General features: G+C 42.8%; 3 protein-coding genes across 3 annotated transcripts in view; all 3 read left to right on the plus strand.

Annotated features, from left to right (window-relative positions):
* LOC148652406 (uncharacterized) overlaps positions 1 to 11,342 on the plus strand; it is an 80,833-nt gene extending 69,491 nt beyond the window's left edge. The window contains exons 2-5 of the mRNA XM_088599103.1: positions 8,024 to 9,237; positions 9,484 to 9,924; positions 10,229 to 10,295; positions 11,024 to 11,342. Of these exons, the coding sequence (XP_088455229.1) occupies positions 8,581 to 9,237; positions 9,484 to 9,924; positions 10,229 to 10,295; positions 11,024 to 11,127 (1,269 nt within the window). The 5' untranslated portion in view covers positions 8,024 to 8,580 and the 3' untranslated portion in view covers positions 11,128 to 11,342. The remainder of the gene's footprint in view (positions 1 to 8,023; positions 9,238 to 9,483; positions 9,925 to 10,228; positions 10,296 to 11,023) is intronic.
* On the plus strand, positions 32 to 7,914 carry LOC148652411 (uncharacterized). Its single transcript, XM_088599099.1, has 5 exons — positions 32 to 278; positions 4,775 to 5,718; positions 5,965 to 6,405; positions 6,715 to 6,781; positions 7,566 to 7,914. Exons 1-5 carry the CDS (start codon positions 227 to 229, stop codon positions 7,667 to 7,669), a joined length of 1,608 nt encoding a protein of 535 aa, XP_088455225.1. The 5' UTR covers positions 32 to 226; the 3' UTR covers positions 7,670 to 7,914.
* Positions 11,343 to 11,391: 49 nt separating the features above from the next.
* The window catches only part of LOC148652412 (uncharacterized), a 76,756-nt gene continuing 71,867 nt past the window's right edge, over positions 11,392 to 16,280 (plus strand). Inside the window, exon 1 of the mRNA XM_088597619.1 lies at positions 11,392 to 11,462. The gene's annotated coding sequence lies outside the window, so the exon portion shown is untranslated. The remainder of the gene's footprint in view (positions 11,463 to 16,280) is intronic.

The following is a 16,280-nucleotide window of genomic DNA, read 5'->3' on the forward strand; positions in this document are numbered from 1 at the left end:
GAAAAGATTCTCCAAGGGGAAAGTTCCTGGCTCTGACAGCACTACTCATTCCCTGCACACGGAAGAAAGAAAAATAGATGGGAAACTTACCCAAACAACAAGAGGAAGACCTTTATTAACCTACGGGGTTCTGCCGCCAATAAAAGAGAGACCACGTCAGGGGCAGCCAAGCAGCAAGGATGAGCCTGGACAACAGACAGTGGGTGAACTCCAGACTGAGGAAGGAATGTCCCCCGGAGAGAGACCGTGGAACAAAAAACAGGAACCTCCTGCAAAAGGTAACAGAGGAGCTGCTCTGGAGCCTATGAGGAGACCAGAAGCTAAGCCAGCTGATGTGTCTTTAGAACAGCAGGTTGAACCTGTTTCTTCAGCAGGGCAGAATACAAAAACCACAACTTCTACAGTAAAATCAACAGACTCGTTTGTCACTGTGTTGAGCTGTGAAACTCTATACGTTTAAAGTATGCATCTATCAAAAGTGTATTTAAGGAAAATTATGCTTTAATTAAATGTTCTATTACTGTATGCAATTATTTTAAGAGTGAATTCCCCATCTATTTTAAGTCATGTTTTACTATTGCCATGCAGTTTTTTCTTATGTTTACTGCCAGACTAATGAGATGGCTTTCAATACTGGTGGTGCCAATACTCATCATAATAATAATAGTATAGGCTGAAAGGCAACTGTAAATACATCATGTAAAGATTTTATTTTTGTGTTATTTGTGTTTATATTATGTCTAACTTTGCTGTATTCTCTTACTATGAATCATGTCGTTTAAAAGTTTGTTGTGAATGTCCTATGGTTGTTTGTAATCATTTTCTGACATGTCATTTTCCCATGCTGCCTTCCATTCAAACATAACCTACATTTTCTGCTGAATTGTCTACCCTTTCATAACTTACAGTTGACACAACATGCATTTTTATGTCACCAGGGATTGCCAGGAGTGTCTCTGTGGAAAGCATACAGGAGACCCTGGAAGACAAAGTGATTCTGGATCGTGACACGAAAAGATTCTCCAAGGGGAACGTTCCTGGCTCTGACAGCACTGCTCATTCCCTGCACACGGAAGAAAGAGAAATAGATGGGAAACGTATCCAACCAACAAGAGGAAGAGCTTTAGAAACCTACAAGATTCTGCCGGCAATAAAAGAGAGACCACGTCAGGGGCAGCCAAGCAGCAAGAATGAGCCTGGACAACAGACAGTGGGTGAACTCCAGACTGAGGAAGGAATGTCCCCCGGAGGGAGACCGTGGAACAAAAAACAGGAACCTCCTGCAAAAGGTAACAGAGGAGCCACTCTGGAGCCTATGAGGAGACTAGAAGCTAAGCCAGCTGATGTGTCTTTAGAACAGCAGGTTGAACCTGTTTCTTCAGCAGGGCAGAATACAAAAACCACATCTTCTACAGTAAAATCAACTTTTGTTGACTCGTTTGTCGCTGTGTTGAGCTGTGAAACTCTATACGTTTTAAGTATGCATCTATCAAAAGTGTATTTAAGGAAAATTATGTTTATATGTTCTAATACTGTATGCAATTATTTTAAGAGTGAATTCCCCATCTATTTTAAGTCATGTTTTACTATTGCCATGCTGTTTTTTCTTATGTTTACTGCCTGACTAATGAGATGACTTTCAATACTGGCGGTGCCAATACTCATAATAATAATAATAATAATAATAATAATAATAATAATAATAGTAATAATAATAATAATAATAATAATAATAATAGTATCAGCTGAAAGGCAACTGTAAATACATCATGTAAAGATTTTATTTTTGTGTTATTTTGTGTTTATATTATCTCTAACTTTGCTGTACTCTCTTACCATATATCATGTTGTTTAAAAGTTTGTTGTGAATGTCCTTTGGTTGTAATCATTTTCTGACATGCCATTTTCCCATGCTGCATTCCATTCAAACATAACCTACATTTTCTGCTGAATTGTCTACCCTTTCATTTCTTACAGTTGACACAACATGCATTTTTATGTCACCAGGGATTGCCAGGAGTGTCTCTGTGGAAAGTACACAGGAGACCCTGGAAGACAAAGTGATTCTGGATTGTGACACGAAAAGATTCTCCAAGGGGAACGTTCCTGGCTCTGACAGCACTGCTCATTCCCTGCACACGGAAGAAAGAAAAATAGATGGGAAACCTACCCGAACAACAAGAGGAAGACCTTTATTAATCTACAAGGTTCTGCCGGAAATAAAAGAGAGACCACGTCAGGGGCAGCCAAGCAGCAAGGATGAGCCTGGACAACAGACAGTGGGTGAACTCCAGACTGAGGAAGGAATGTCCCCCGGAGGGAGACCGTGGAACAAAAAACAGGAACCTCCTGCAAAAGGTAACAGAGTAGCCACTCTGGAGCCTATGAGGAGACCAGAAGCTAAGCCAGCTGATGTGTCTTTAGAACAGCAGGTTGAACCTGTTTCTTCAGCAGGGCAGAATACAAAAACCACATCTTCTACAGTAAAATCAACTTTTGTTGACTCGTTTGTTGCTGTGTTGAGCTGTTAAACTCTATACGTTTTATGTATGCATCTATCAAAAATGTATTTAAGGAAAATTATGTTTAAATGTTCTATTACTGTATGCAATTATTTTAAGAGTGAATTCCCCATCTATTTTAATTCATGTTTTACTATTGCCATGCAGTTTTTTCTTATGTTTACTGCCTGACTAATGAGATGGCTTTCAATACTAGCAGTGCCAATACTCATAATAATAATAATAATAATAGTATCAGCTGAAAGGCAACTGTAAATACATCATGTAAAGATTTTATTTTTGTGTTATTTTGTGTTTATATTGTGTCTAACTTTGCTGTATTCTCTTACCATGAATCATGTTGTTTAAAAGTTTGTTGTGAATGTCCTTTGGTTGTTTGTAATCATTTTCTGACATGCCATTTTCCCATGCTGCTTTCCATTCAAACATAACCTACATTTTCTGCTGAATTGTCTACCCTTTCATTACTTACAGTTGACACAACATGCATTTTTATGTCACCAGGGATTGCCAGGAGTGTCTCTGTGGAAAGCACACAGGAGACCCTGGAAGACAAAGTGATTCTGGATCGTGACACGAAAAGATTCTCCAAGGGGAACGTTCCTGGCTCTGACAGCACTGCTCATTCTCTGCACACTGAAGAAAGAGAAATAGATGGGAAACTTATCCAACCAACAAGAGGAAGACCTTTCGAAACCTACAAGATTCTGCCGACAAGAAAAGAGAGACCACGTCAGGGGCAGCCAAGCAGCAAGGATGAACCTGGACAACAGACAGTGGGTGAACTCCAGACTGAGGAAGGAATGTCCCCCGGAGGGAGACCGTGGAACAAAAAACAGGAACCTCCTGCAAAAGGTAACAGAGGAGACACTCTGGAGCCTATGAGAAGACCAGAAGCTAAGCCAGCTGATGTGTCTTTAGAACAGCAGGTTGAACCTGTTTCTTCAGCAGGGCAGAATACAAAAACCACATCTTCTACAGTAAAATCAACTTTTGTTGACTCGTTTGTCGCTGTGTTGAGCTGTTAAACTCTATACGTTTTATGTATGCATCTAACAAAAATATATTTAAGGAAAATTATGTTTAAATGTTCTATTACTGTATGCAATTATTTTAAGAGTGAATTCCCCATCTATTTTAATTCATGTTTTACTATTGCCATGCAGTTTTTTCTTATGTTTACTGCCTGACTAATGAGATGGCTTTCAATACTAGCAGTGCCAATACTCATAATAATAATAATAGTATCAGCTGAAAGGCAACTGTAAATACATCATGTAAAGATTTTATTTTTGTGTTATTTTGTGTTTATATTGTGCCTAACTTTGCTGTATTCTCTAACCATGAATCATGTTGTTTAAAAGTTTGTTGTGAATGTCCTTTGGTTGTTTGTAATCATTTTCTGACATGCCATTTTCCCATGCTGCTTTCCATTCAAACATAACCTACATTTTCTGCTGAATTGTCTACCCTTTCATTACTTACAGTTGACACAACATGCATTTTTATGTCACCAGGGATTGCCAGGAGTGTCTCTGTGGAAAGCACACAGGAGACCCTGGAAGACAATGTGATTCTGGATCGTGACACGAAAAGATTCTCCAAGGGGAACGTTCCTGGGTCTGACAGCACTGCTCATTCTCTGCACACGGAAGAAAGAGAAATAGATGGGAAACTTATCCAACCAACAAGAGGAAGACCTTTCGAAACCTACAAGATTCTGCCGGCAAGAAAAGAGAGACCACGTCAGGGGCAGCCAAGCAGCAAGGATGAACCTGGACAACAGACAGTGGGTGAACTCCAGACTGAGGAAGGAATGTCCCCCGGAGGGAGACCGTGGAACAAAAAACAGGAACCTCCTGCAAAAGGTAACAGAGGAGCCACTCTGGAGCCTATGAGGAGACCAGAAGCTAAGCCAGCTGATGTGTCTTTAGAACAGCAGGTTGTTGAACCTGTTTCTTCAGCAGGGCAGAATACAAAAACCACAACTAATACAGTAAAATCAGCAGACTCGTTTGTCACTGTGTTGAGCTGTGAAACTCTATTCATTTTAAGTATGCATCTATCAAAAGTATATTTAAGGAAAATTATGTTTAAATGTTCTATTACTGTATGCAATTATTTTAAGAGTGAATTCCCCATCTATTTTAATTCATGTTTTACTGTTACCATGCAGTTTTTTCTTATGTTTACTGCCAGACTAATGAGTTAGCTTCTGGTTAGAGAACTCACAAGCTTGTGCTTTTTGACAGGCAAAAAGCCTGTCCGTCCTCCTCAGCTGGACAATGACAATGACAATGCCAGTGCCAATGCCAAAGCCAAGGACAATGCCAAGGCTGGTGACGCGGCTGGAGCAAGCAACGGAAGTGTGCCGCTGGTGTCTTCAGCCCCCTGTTCTGACGCATTTGGGGTGAAACGCATCATCAGCGGGTTGTTCGAGAAAATACGGCCTGGATTCCCTAGAGACGACACAGGAGAGCTGGAACTGGTGCCTGAGTCCCAGCTCACTGAATTGACCCTGAAACTCACTGAACATGTGATGAAGAAAATAGTAAGGATTCCCAGCCTTGCTTCGTGCAACGCAGATGAGCAAGAGCATTTACTATTACAGCATGTGAAGAAAACTACTAGAGCTGTATATCGGAGTATGGTGGAGGCGACTGGCTGCAAGAGAGATTTACAGATAGCGGTCGGCTCAAAAAACCCTGAAACAATGAAGAGAATTATCTGCTGTGTTGCTAGACATATCCAGGAGGGAGAGTTTGCGCAAGGCACAAATTCACCTCTGGAGTCCCTCAAACCTAAGGATGACAGCAATCGCACTACGGAGAAAATAAGAGTCATGATTCCTCCTCGTGCTAACAAAGTACTACCTTCCCCAATGAATAGTTCTTCTGATTTCCCCAAGAAAAAGGTGGGTGGCATGAAAGAGATGGCCTATGACAGAGTCTCAGCGGTTGAATCTTTTGACCTCAGAAATGTTTCAAATGAGAAAAGAGAGAGGTTTGCCCCTGAGTCTTCTAAAAAGCCAAAGGAGTCCATTGTACCAAGAGAGCTGGATGTTGACGAACAACACCATGCTAAGGCAGCAAAGAAGAAATCCCTTAAAGCAAAAAAGAAACGCTCCCTGGAGGCTGAGAGTTCAACATCCACATCTCTTCGGCAGCCTTCTGAGCATGAAATAAAGCCTCTTGAGGTATGTTGATAAGAGATTCAAAACTTGACAAAATATATTTAACCCTATTACCCTAATTATTACATTAAGTTAGGAATGGAATTGTGAATTTCTATGATTTGTTAACTTTGATCTGTTTTTAACTGCAGTACCAATCCACACATCAAAATGTGATTTCTGTTCCCAAAGAGAGTCTAGGCTAATTTTGGTGGCAACTAAAAAACACAACTGACATTGAAGTTAACTCTCTCTTTATTTGTATGGCAGGCTAATTTGATGTATGCAGAGTTTCGCCACAAAGAAAAAGGAAAGAAAAATCTTTTCAGGAAGATGGTGAACTTTGGCACCAAAATTAAGAACAGGCTTCAGTTCAAGCTAAGAAATGATCAAAACGTGCCATACTATGAGGCTCACATGTCCTCTGATGCCTTTGAGAGGATGCCACAGGCAGGATCCAGGGGAGAGAGGAAGGAACAGACCTCCGAGGCTCCACATCCGGGAGTGAATTCTGGCTTTCTCCATTTGATTCCCCAAAAACCTCAGCTGACTTCACCTGTGATGCAGAGGGAACCATGCCACAATGCCAGCGCCGACCTTGGTAACTTCTATGAAATTCAGGGCACATCCTCAAGTTTCAACAGCTCTGGAAAGAGGGAACTCATGCAACTGAGGGATAAGAACAGCATCCCACAAACTGTAAGGAAGAAGGTACGGATCTGATTCATGATAGTTCTTTCTTATTGACAGAATTTCAAGGGAGTGTAGTATACAATACATACAGTTTTACTGTGGACTAGGGCTTAACACTTTGTTCCACACTGTGGAAGAGGACCATTGTGGATATGTTATTGCAAACAAAAAGTTATGATACTGTAATATGTTGTGGTTCTGTTGCATTTTCTATGGAAACAAACGTTGCTTTTAACTGCTAATGGGAGGATAAAGTGACAGTAGGATTCGAAAGATTGATGAGAAAACGTTCTGATGCCGTTCGCTGTTTGCTCTGTGTGCACACAGATCTTCGAGAAGGAAAGTGGCCCTCCAGAGAGATATCAATGGAGCCAGCCTCGCAGTGCTATGCCAGGTGAGTTCTATCTCACACTCTGATGCTGTAATAGAAATGTCTGACCATAATACTGAATGGAACTGTGCATTTCCTTCATTATAGGATTTGAAACTGGCAATTAAAAACAAATATATGAAAAGAGGCATGTGAAGTAATTCTGAACAGGTTGGCCTGTATGTCCCCACTGTTCCCTTGAATGTGTTTGAAAGTAATGAACGTTAATGAGAGTAGTGCTTTCTTATTCTTTATCTGTATATATCATTCTGCTACAATATTAAAAAGTACAGTAGCCAAAACAAACCAGTTCAAATTCAGGGGATGACTGGCGAACTCTGTCCAAACTTAAAAGAACTAATGCCCTTTGTAAAAAAGATATTGCACAAAGACATTTTGGGGGCAAACTAATAATACTTCATAGGGGAACCCCAAAAAAGGATTTATCTCAAAGGGGGCCTTCCTCAGATGCACTTTGCGCTGAGTGCTGTATAACAGGTGTTATGTAAGTGCTGGGAGAGTGTGTCTGATGAATGAAATACTCTTCACTAAATCTGTCAGTGACTCTAGCTGCCTCTGTACAGTTGGATATAATTTAGTTTGATTTACTTTCAATTGTGGAGAAACATTGAGACCATGGCTCTTAGTGCCACATACTGTAGTTGTGGGGGTTTAATTCAGTCATTTCCTGCTTGATACTTTTGAGGCATCTGTGAGTAAATCTATGTGCACAGGTCTGACGTTCTAGTTTAAACGAAACAAATTCCTGAATGCTCATGTGCCAAACCAGTCTACTGTGTAATTTCAGGAGTCTCTGCTCCTCAACCAAACCCCAGGGAGAAGCCACCAAAGTCATCTGTGCTGACCAGGGTGTCTGCTGCACTGGCCCGAGTGTTTCAGAAGAAGAAATAGAGAAACTACTGATGAAACCTGACCAGAGGACCAATACTTATTATAAGAAACACATTTCCTGGATTTTAAAAATTAATAGTGTTAAGTTATTCTTGATCCTCTCTTCTGTTTATCTTGACAGAACAGATACGCTAACTGAAAACAGCGTGTCTCATTGAGGAATTTTATTATTGAACCTTATTATTATTAACTACTGTGCCACCGTAGTAAAAGACCTGTGCCAGTTTATTAAAAGATTAAGTTCAGCCTTTGTGATGTGTATGACTTTTGTCACAAAATGTAACAACTTCAATGTGCTTCATGTACTCAGAAAAATTGGAAGATGGAAATGGGTATATTTTGCACATACTGTAGAATGTATCTACAGTATGTGCTGAATATCTGAATGTCCAAAGGTAGCCACATTCTTTCAGTTGTCATTGCAAAAATGGGTTATGGATGAACTTGAATTATCATGTTGTTTCCTTCTGGATCTTCTCATAGATAAAGTCTTAATCAGCTGATGCAGGCGGTGTGAATCAAACCTCATTAACCCCCTCCCCCCAGCAGCAAGCCAGCAAGACTTACCCTCATAGGGCACCTGCTTGCTAATTTAGAACCACAAACGTTTCTGACATGTCTTAAATGCGTCTCTCTTATTCATTCCTCAGCTGGACAATGACAATGACAATGCCAGTGCCAATGCCAAAGCCAAGGACAATGCCAAGGCTGGAGACGAGGCTGGAGCAAGCAACGGAAGTGTGCCGCTGGTGTCTTCAGCTCCCTGTTCTGACACATTTGGGGTGAAACGCATCATCAGCGGGTTGTTTGAGAAAATACGGCCTGGATTCCCTAGAGAGGACACAGGAGAGCTGGAACTGGTGCCTGAGTCCCAGCTCACTGAATTGACCCTGAAACTCACTGAACATGTGATGAAGAAAATAGTAAGGATTCCCAGCCTTGCTTCGTGCAACGCAGATGAGCAAGAGCATTTACTATTACAGCATGTGAAGAAAACTACTAGAGCTGTATATCGGAGTATGGTGGAGGCGACTGGCTGCAAGAGAGATTTACAGATAGCGGTCGGCTCAAGAAACCCTGAAACAATGAAGAGAATTATCTGCTGTGTCGCTAGACATATCCAGGAGGGAGAGTTTGCGCAAGGCACAAATTCACCTCTGGAGTCCCTCAAACCTAAGGATGACAGCAATCGCACTACAGAGAAAATAAGAGTCATGATTCCTCCTCGTGCTAACAAAGTACTACCTTTTCCAATGAATAGTTCTTCTGATTTCCCCAAGAAAAAGGTGGGTGGCATGAAAGAGATGGGCCATGACAGGGTCTCAGCGGGTGAATCGTTTGACCTGAGAAATGTTTCAACTGAGAAAAGAGAGAGGTTTGCCCCTGAGTCTTCTAAAAAGCCAAAGGAGTCCATTGTACCAAGAGAGCTGGATGTTGACGAACAACACCATGCTAAGGCAGCAAAGAAGAAATCCCTTAAAGCAAAAAAGAAACGCTCCCTGGAGGCTGAGAGTTCAACATCCACATCTCTTCGGCAGCCTTCTGAGCATGAAATAAAGCCTCTTGAGGTATGTTGATAAGAGATTCAAAACTTGACAAAATATATTTAACCCTATTACCCTAATTATTACATTAAGTTAGGAATGGAATTGTGAATTTCTATGATTTGTTAACTTTGATCTGTTTTTAACTGCAGTACCAATCCACACATCAAAATGTGATTTCTGTTCCCAAAGAGAGTCTAGGCTAATTTTGGTGGCAACTAAAAAACACAACTGACATTGAAGTTAACTCTCTCTTTATTTGTATGGCAGGCTAATTTGATGTATGCAGAGTTTCGCCACAAAGAAAAAGGAAAGAAAAATCTTTTCAGGAAGATGGTGAACTTTGGCACCAAAATTAAGAACAGGCTTCAGTTCAAGCTAAGAAATGATCAAAACGTGCCATACTATGAGGCTCACATGTCCTCTGATGCCTTTGAGAGGATGCCACAGGCAGGATCCAGGGGAGAGAGGAAGGAACAGACCTCCGAGGCTCCACATCCGGGAGTGAATTCTGGCTTTCTCCATTTGATTCCCCAAAAACCTCAGCTGACTTCACCTGTGATGCAGAGGGAACCATGCCACAATGCCAGCGCCGACCTTGGTAACTTCTATGAAATTCAGGGCACATCCTCAAGTTTCAACAGCTCTGGAAAGAGGGAACTCATGCAACTGAGGGATAAGAAGAGCATCCCACAAACTGTAAGGAAGAAGGTACGGATCTGATTCATAATAGTTCTTTCTTATTGACAGAATTTCAAGGGAGTGTAGTATACAATACATACAGTTTTACTGTGGACTAGGGCTTAACACTTTGTTTCACACTATGGAATAGGACCAGAGTGGATATGTTACTGTAAACAAAAAGTTATGATAATATGTTGTGGTTCTGTTGCATTTTCTATGGAAACAAACATTGCTTTTAAGTGCTAATGGGGAGATAAAGTGACAGTAGGATTAGAAAGATTGATGAGAAAACGTTCTGATGCCATTCGCTGTTTGCTCTGTGTGCACACAGATCTTCGAGAAGGAGAGTGGCCCTCCAGAGAGATATCAATGGAGCCAGCCTCGCAGTGCTATGCCAGGTGAGTTCTCACACTCTGATTCTGAAATAGAAATGTCTGACCATAATACTGAATGGAACTGTGCATTTCCTTCATTATAGAATTTGAAACTGGCAATTAAAAACAAATATATGAAAAGAGGCATGTGAAGTAATTCTGAACAGGTTGGCCTGTTCCCTTGAATGTGTTTGAAAGTAATGAACGTTTATGAGAGTAGTGCTTTCTTAAAAAGTACAGTAGCCAAAACAAACCTGTTCAAATTCAGGGGACGACTGGCGAACTCTGTCCAAACTTAAAAGAACTAATGCCTTTTGTAAAAAAGATATTGCACAAAGACATATTTTGGGGGCAAACTAATAATACTTCATAGGGGAACCCCCAAAAAGGATTTATCTCAAAGGGGGCCTTCCTCAGATGCACTTTGCGCTGAGTGCTGTATAACAGGTGTTATGTAAGTGCTGGGAGAGTGTGTCTGATGAATGAAATACTCTTCACTAAATCTGTCAGTGACTCTAGCTGCCTCTGTACAGTTGGATATAATTTAGTTTGATTTACTTTCAATTGTGGAGAAACATTGAGACCATGGCTCTTAGTGCCACATAGTTGTGGGGGTTTAATTCAGTCATTTCCTGCTTGATACTTTTGAGGCATCTGTGAGTAAATCTATGTGCACAGGTCTGACGTTTTAGTTTAAACGAAACAAATTCCTGAATGCTCATGTGCCAAACCAGTCTACTGTGTAATTTCAGGAGTCTCTGCTCCTCAACCGAACCCCAGGGAGAAGCCACCAAAGTCATCTGTGCTGACCAGGGTGTCTGCTGCACTGGCCCGAGTGTTTCAGAAGAAGAAATAGAGAAACCACTGATGAAAGCTGACCACAGGACCAATACTTATTATAAGAAACACATTTCCTGGATTTTTAAAATGAATAGTGTTAAGTTATTCTTGTTTATCTTGACAGAACAGATATGCTAACTGGAAACAGCGTGTCTCATTGAGGAATTTTATTATTGAACCATATTATTATTGACTACTGTGCCACCATATTAAAAGACCTGTGCCAATTTATTAATGTTCAGCCTTTGTGATGTGTATGACTTTTGTCACAAAATGTAACAACTTCAATGTGCTTCATGTACTCAGAAAAATTGGAAGACGGAAATGGGTATATTTTGCACATAGCTGTAGGTTTGTTTAGAAGAATATCTGAATGTCCAAAGGTAGCCACATTCTTTCAGTTGTCATTGCAAAAATGGGTTATGGATGAACTTGAATCATCGTGCTGTTTCCTTCTGGATCTTCTCATAGATAAAGTCTTAATCAGCTGATGCAGGCGGTGTGAATCAAACCTCATTAACCCCCTCCCTCCAGCAGCAAGCCAGCAGGACTTACCCTTATAAAGCACCTGCTTGCTAATTTAGAACCACAAACGTTTCTGACATGTCTTAAATGCGTCTCTCTTATACATTCAGATTTTCATTCTCTTCATGAACGACTAATATGCCTGCATGTGCTCACTAGAAGGCTATCGGTCAGGTCGATGGGCATACTGTAAATAAATGCTTTTGATTTTGTATCACACTGAGGTGTGGCAGAATCGGTGAAGGATGGTGTTCACGGTGGATGCATGACCAAGTCAAACAAATTACACTCATAAGTGCTTTACTTAAAGGGAGTTTCAAAGCCCGATTCTTACCCCTGCCCTACATTTTATTGAGCTATATTGGACAGCAATGATCACAAATACCCTTGTGGTCTATACACATAACTTGTACATTTACCCACTAGATCAACAAATCAATAATGGTGATATAGGGGAGAGTATTTGAATAGATGACCGTACAGTAGATCATTTATGATTAGATGTACAGTATACATTTCATATGTAGGCCTTGTAATACAGTCCCGGGACTTGTACGGTGCAGTGTTCTCTGCTTACGTGTATGTGTTTAAGGGGGAGGTGAACGCTTTTAGAAAGCCTCTTCGTTGCTCCTCCTTAAATTCCAGCAGCTTCTGCAGAGACTATCTTATTGTGGCTGATTTGCACAGATGACTAAAGCTTTTGCAGTTTTAAACCCTGGAGCTCACGCAGTTTTTTTTTTCAGTTGACATTTGACTATTTCAGAATAAGAGCGCAAAACAGCCCTTCGTTAGAATTCATAAATATGAAGACACTCCTACTCATAATACACCTTTACCTTTCATCCGTCTGCCAAAGACTGTACCTGAGAAGGTGTATTGATTATGATGTTGGCTATTTTCGAGATTTCCAGATGATTTCATGGTAAGCTTGGCTTTTTTTCCCTCTACAGCCCTCACTTGCTAAGCAAACGGAACGGTGTTTCATTTTCATGTGCATTGAGTAGTAATAGCACATCTTCGAGCGAGTCTGCTCTCGCATACAATCCGAATGAATCAAATTACGACCCGAATCCCAGGAGAACGGGTTCGGAGGTGTTGATAGTGTCACGCAGGGGCTGACTGTGGAGGATGGAGATTCAGTGAGGTGCCCTTGGTAGGGTTGCTGCTAGACCTAGGCATAGTCGGAGTAAACAGGCAGGGGTTCGAGTCCGGGAAGGCGTAGTAGAGGCGTAGGCACAGAATCGGCAGGTGAAGGCGTAGTCGAGGGAGCAGGCTGGGGTCGGAGTCCGGGAAGGCGTAGAAGAGGCGTCCGTGTGGAATTGGAAGGCAGAGGCATAAACGAAGAGACAGGCTGGGGTCAGGATCCGAGAGAACGTAAAACAGGCGAAGGTACTAAATCGAGCGGCAAAAGCGGTAGTTGGAAAAGCAGGGTTGAGGTCCAGGGGAGAAGTTGTTGTAAGGCAAAGGCTTAGTTTGTAGGGTAGCTCCGGGAGATAATCTCAATCGTGAGCGATGATCGGGGGACAGATGAGGGTTTAAGTAGAGGACTGATTCATGCGTGCACGTTTGGTACGGGGAGAGCTCGTGGGAATGCGGGAGCACTTGCCTGCGTGAGGGAGATTTTTGACAGTAACCCCCCCTTCAGGGGTGGCTCCGGACGCCGTAGGTAGAGGAGGAGCACGGGAGTGAAGAAAGTCCGAGATAAGGGTCTTATCCAGGATGTCCCGTGCAGAGACCCAGGTTCTTTCCTCAGGAACATAACCGAGCCAGTCGACCAAAAACTGTCTCAAGCCCCTATGCCAACGACATTTGAGGAGCTTACTGACTGTATAGGTGGTGGATCCGGTGATGGAACGAGGTGGAGGCGGAAGAGGTTGTGGTCTGGAGAGGGGTGACCTGTGGTAAGGTTTGAGAAGGGAGACATGAAAGGTGGGGTGAATGCGAAGAGTGGGGGGGAGAGCCAAGCGGTAAGTGACAGGAGTGATCTGAGAAATGGCCCGGAAGGGACCAATAAATCGCGGGCCCAACTTGCGGGAGGGTTGATGGAGAGAGATGTTGCGGGTGGAGAGCCAGACAAATTGCCTACTGCGAAGTCGAGGAAAAGGGCGTCTGTGTCGATCCACGAAAGATTCATAAAGGTGTGAGGCCTTTAGGAGGGCGCGGCGAGCAGTCTTCCAGAGTTTCCTTAAGGCAGAGATATATATTTGAACAGAGGGGAGGTCCAAGTCCGAAAGGGGTTTCCAGAGGAGTGAAGGTTGATAACCCAGGGAGCATAGAAAGGGAGACATGCCAGTAGCCGAAGAGTATAGAGTGTTGTGAGCGTACTCAGCCCATGGGAGTAAAGAGGACCAGTCGTCCTGAGTGGCTGAGACGTAAGCCCACAGGTAAGTAAGGAGGTCCTGGCTAAGCCTTTCGGTCTGACCGTTGGATTCTGGATGATAGCCAGAAGTAAGAGAAACGTTGGAGCCCAAAGCAGAACATAGGGCCTTCCAGAAGCGGGAGATAAACTGTGGACCCCGATCAGAGATGATGTCCTCTGGAATCCCGTGGAGACGAAAAACGGGCTGTACAAAGAGACTGGCCATTTGTTGAGCGGAGGGCAGGGAGGAGCAGGGAACGAAATGAGCAGCCTTGGAAAACCTGTCGATGACGCCCATAATCACTGTGTTGCCAAGACTCCTGGGAAGGTCCGTGAGGAAATCCACAGCAATATGGGACCAAAGCCGCGTGGGTACTGGAAGAGGTTGGAGTAAGCCAGCCTTCCGGTGACGGGGTGTCTTGATCCGAGCGCAGGTGGGACAGGCTTTCACGTAATCCGAAACATCAGCCCGTAAGGAGGGCCACCAGAAGTCCTCAGAGAGAAGTTCCAAAGTCCGGCGGGTGCCAGGATGACCCGCAAAACGAGAGTCACGAGCCCACTGGAGAACCTCGGAACGGACCCGATCAGTCACAAACAGCTTATCCGAGGGGCATGAGGGAGGTACAGGCTGTTCCTTGAGGGCAATTATCTGATGAGGGGTATGATGGGTTCGGGAGGGAGTTCGAGCTCCGGTGGATCAAACAGATGGGAGAGGGCATCCGTCTTGATATTCTTAGAGCCGGGGGTGTATGTGATGAAAAAGGCAAAAATACCATCTGGCCTGGCGAGAATTTAGGCGCGGAGCAGAGTGGAGATAGGAGAGGTTCTTATGGTCCGTGAGAATGGTGAACGGATGTTGGGCTCTCTCCAGCCAGTGCCTCCATTCTTCCAGGGCGAGCTTGATGGCCAAGAGCTCTCTGTCTCCCACAGCATTGTTTACCTCGGCAGGGGAGAGACACCTGGAAAAGAAGGCACAGGGATGGAGAGATTAATTGTCCCCAGAGCGCTGCGACAGAACTGCTCCAACGCCATGCGCCGATGCATCGACCTCCAGAACGAAGGGCAGCGAGGGATCAGGGTGACGAAGGAGGAGAGCTGACGTGAAGAGGTGTTTCAGGCGTAAAAAGGCACGATCAGCCTCATCGGTCCACTTGCCCCGAGTCGGACCCTTACGAGTGAGGGCAGAGATGAGAGCGGCAATGGAGCTGAAATCACGAATGAAACGACGATAGAAGTTAGAGAATACAAGAAAGCGCTGAACCTGCCTCAAGTTCCGGGGGGTTGGCCAGTCCCTAATGGCCGTCTTGGAGGGGTCCATCTCGATGCCAGGGGGAGAGATGACATAACCTAGAAATCGGACAGTGGAAACATGAAAAGAACACTTTTCCAGTTTGGCATAGAGACTGTTCTTAATAAGACGGGTGAGGACCTCCCTGACGTGAATAACATGCTCCTGAAGGCTAATGGAAAAAATTAATATATCATCCAAGTAGACAAGTGCGTACTGTTGAATGATGTCCCTGAAGATGTCGTTCATAAAATTATGAAAGACGGCCGGAGCGAGGTAATAATATAATTCTGATAATTAATGGCTATATTCTGCAGGGTTTAGTGTATAGATCATACAAATCAAATAGTCGATGGTCTATCATCTTTATTGACCCCCTAATGTAAACAAATTGTCAGACATTCAATTCTCAATAATCTAGGATCGAGCCAGAAAAAAAGCTCATAACAAGGTATTAACCTTTCATTTCTTTTCTTTTAAAGTATGAGTACATAACACATTTTTAGGAATGTAAAGACATTATTTTGATCAGAATCCAGTTACAACCATATGGGTGTGTTGTTATGTGGTCTGTAACAATATACAGTAATATACAGTGTGATTGATCAATATCTTTTTATTGTACAAAATCTTTGGATTAAAGGGATGTAGTAAATTGGAAGTTCTCCGAGACTAGGGTGAAAGACACCAGGATATGTAAGAGTGAGCCGGATTCCTTGCAGTGGTGCTGAAAGAGTCAGTGAAGCTTTGAGCGTAGAGTGCTGTACAGTTGTATAACAATCATGTGTGAGCCTTCATTTAACCAGATAAATCAATTGGGAACAAATTCTCACAATAATGACCTGCAAATGCAGTTATGCAGCAGGACAGGAATGACATGGAGTTCAGAATCCCTACATCTCTTCCACAGTGGTCTCTTGTTACTGGTAAATAACGCTCATATTCACATCAGGCCCAAGATTGCTGTTGTGTCTACTGGTTTTCATTCTTCTTTGGA

Source organism: Lepisosteus platostomus, chromosome 11 (assembly GCF_059453375.1).
Source record: "Lepisosteus platostomus isolate fLepPlt1 chromosome 11, fLepPlt1.hap1, whole genome shotgun sequence".
NCBI classification, from domain to species: Eukaryota; Metazoa; Chordata; class Actinopteri; order Semionotiformes; family Lepisosteidae; genus Lepisosteus; species Lepisosteus platostomus.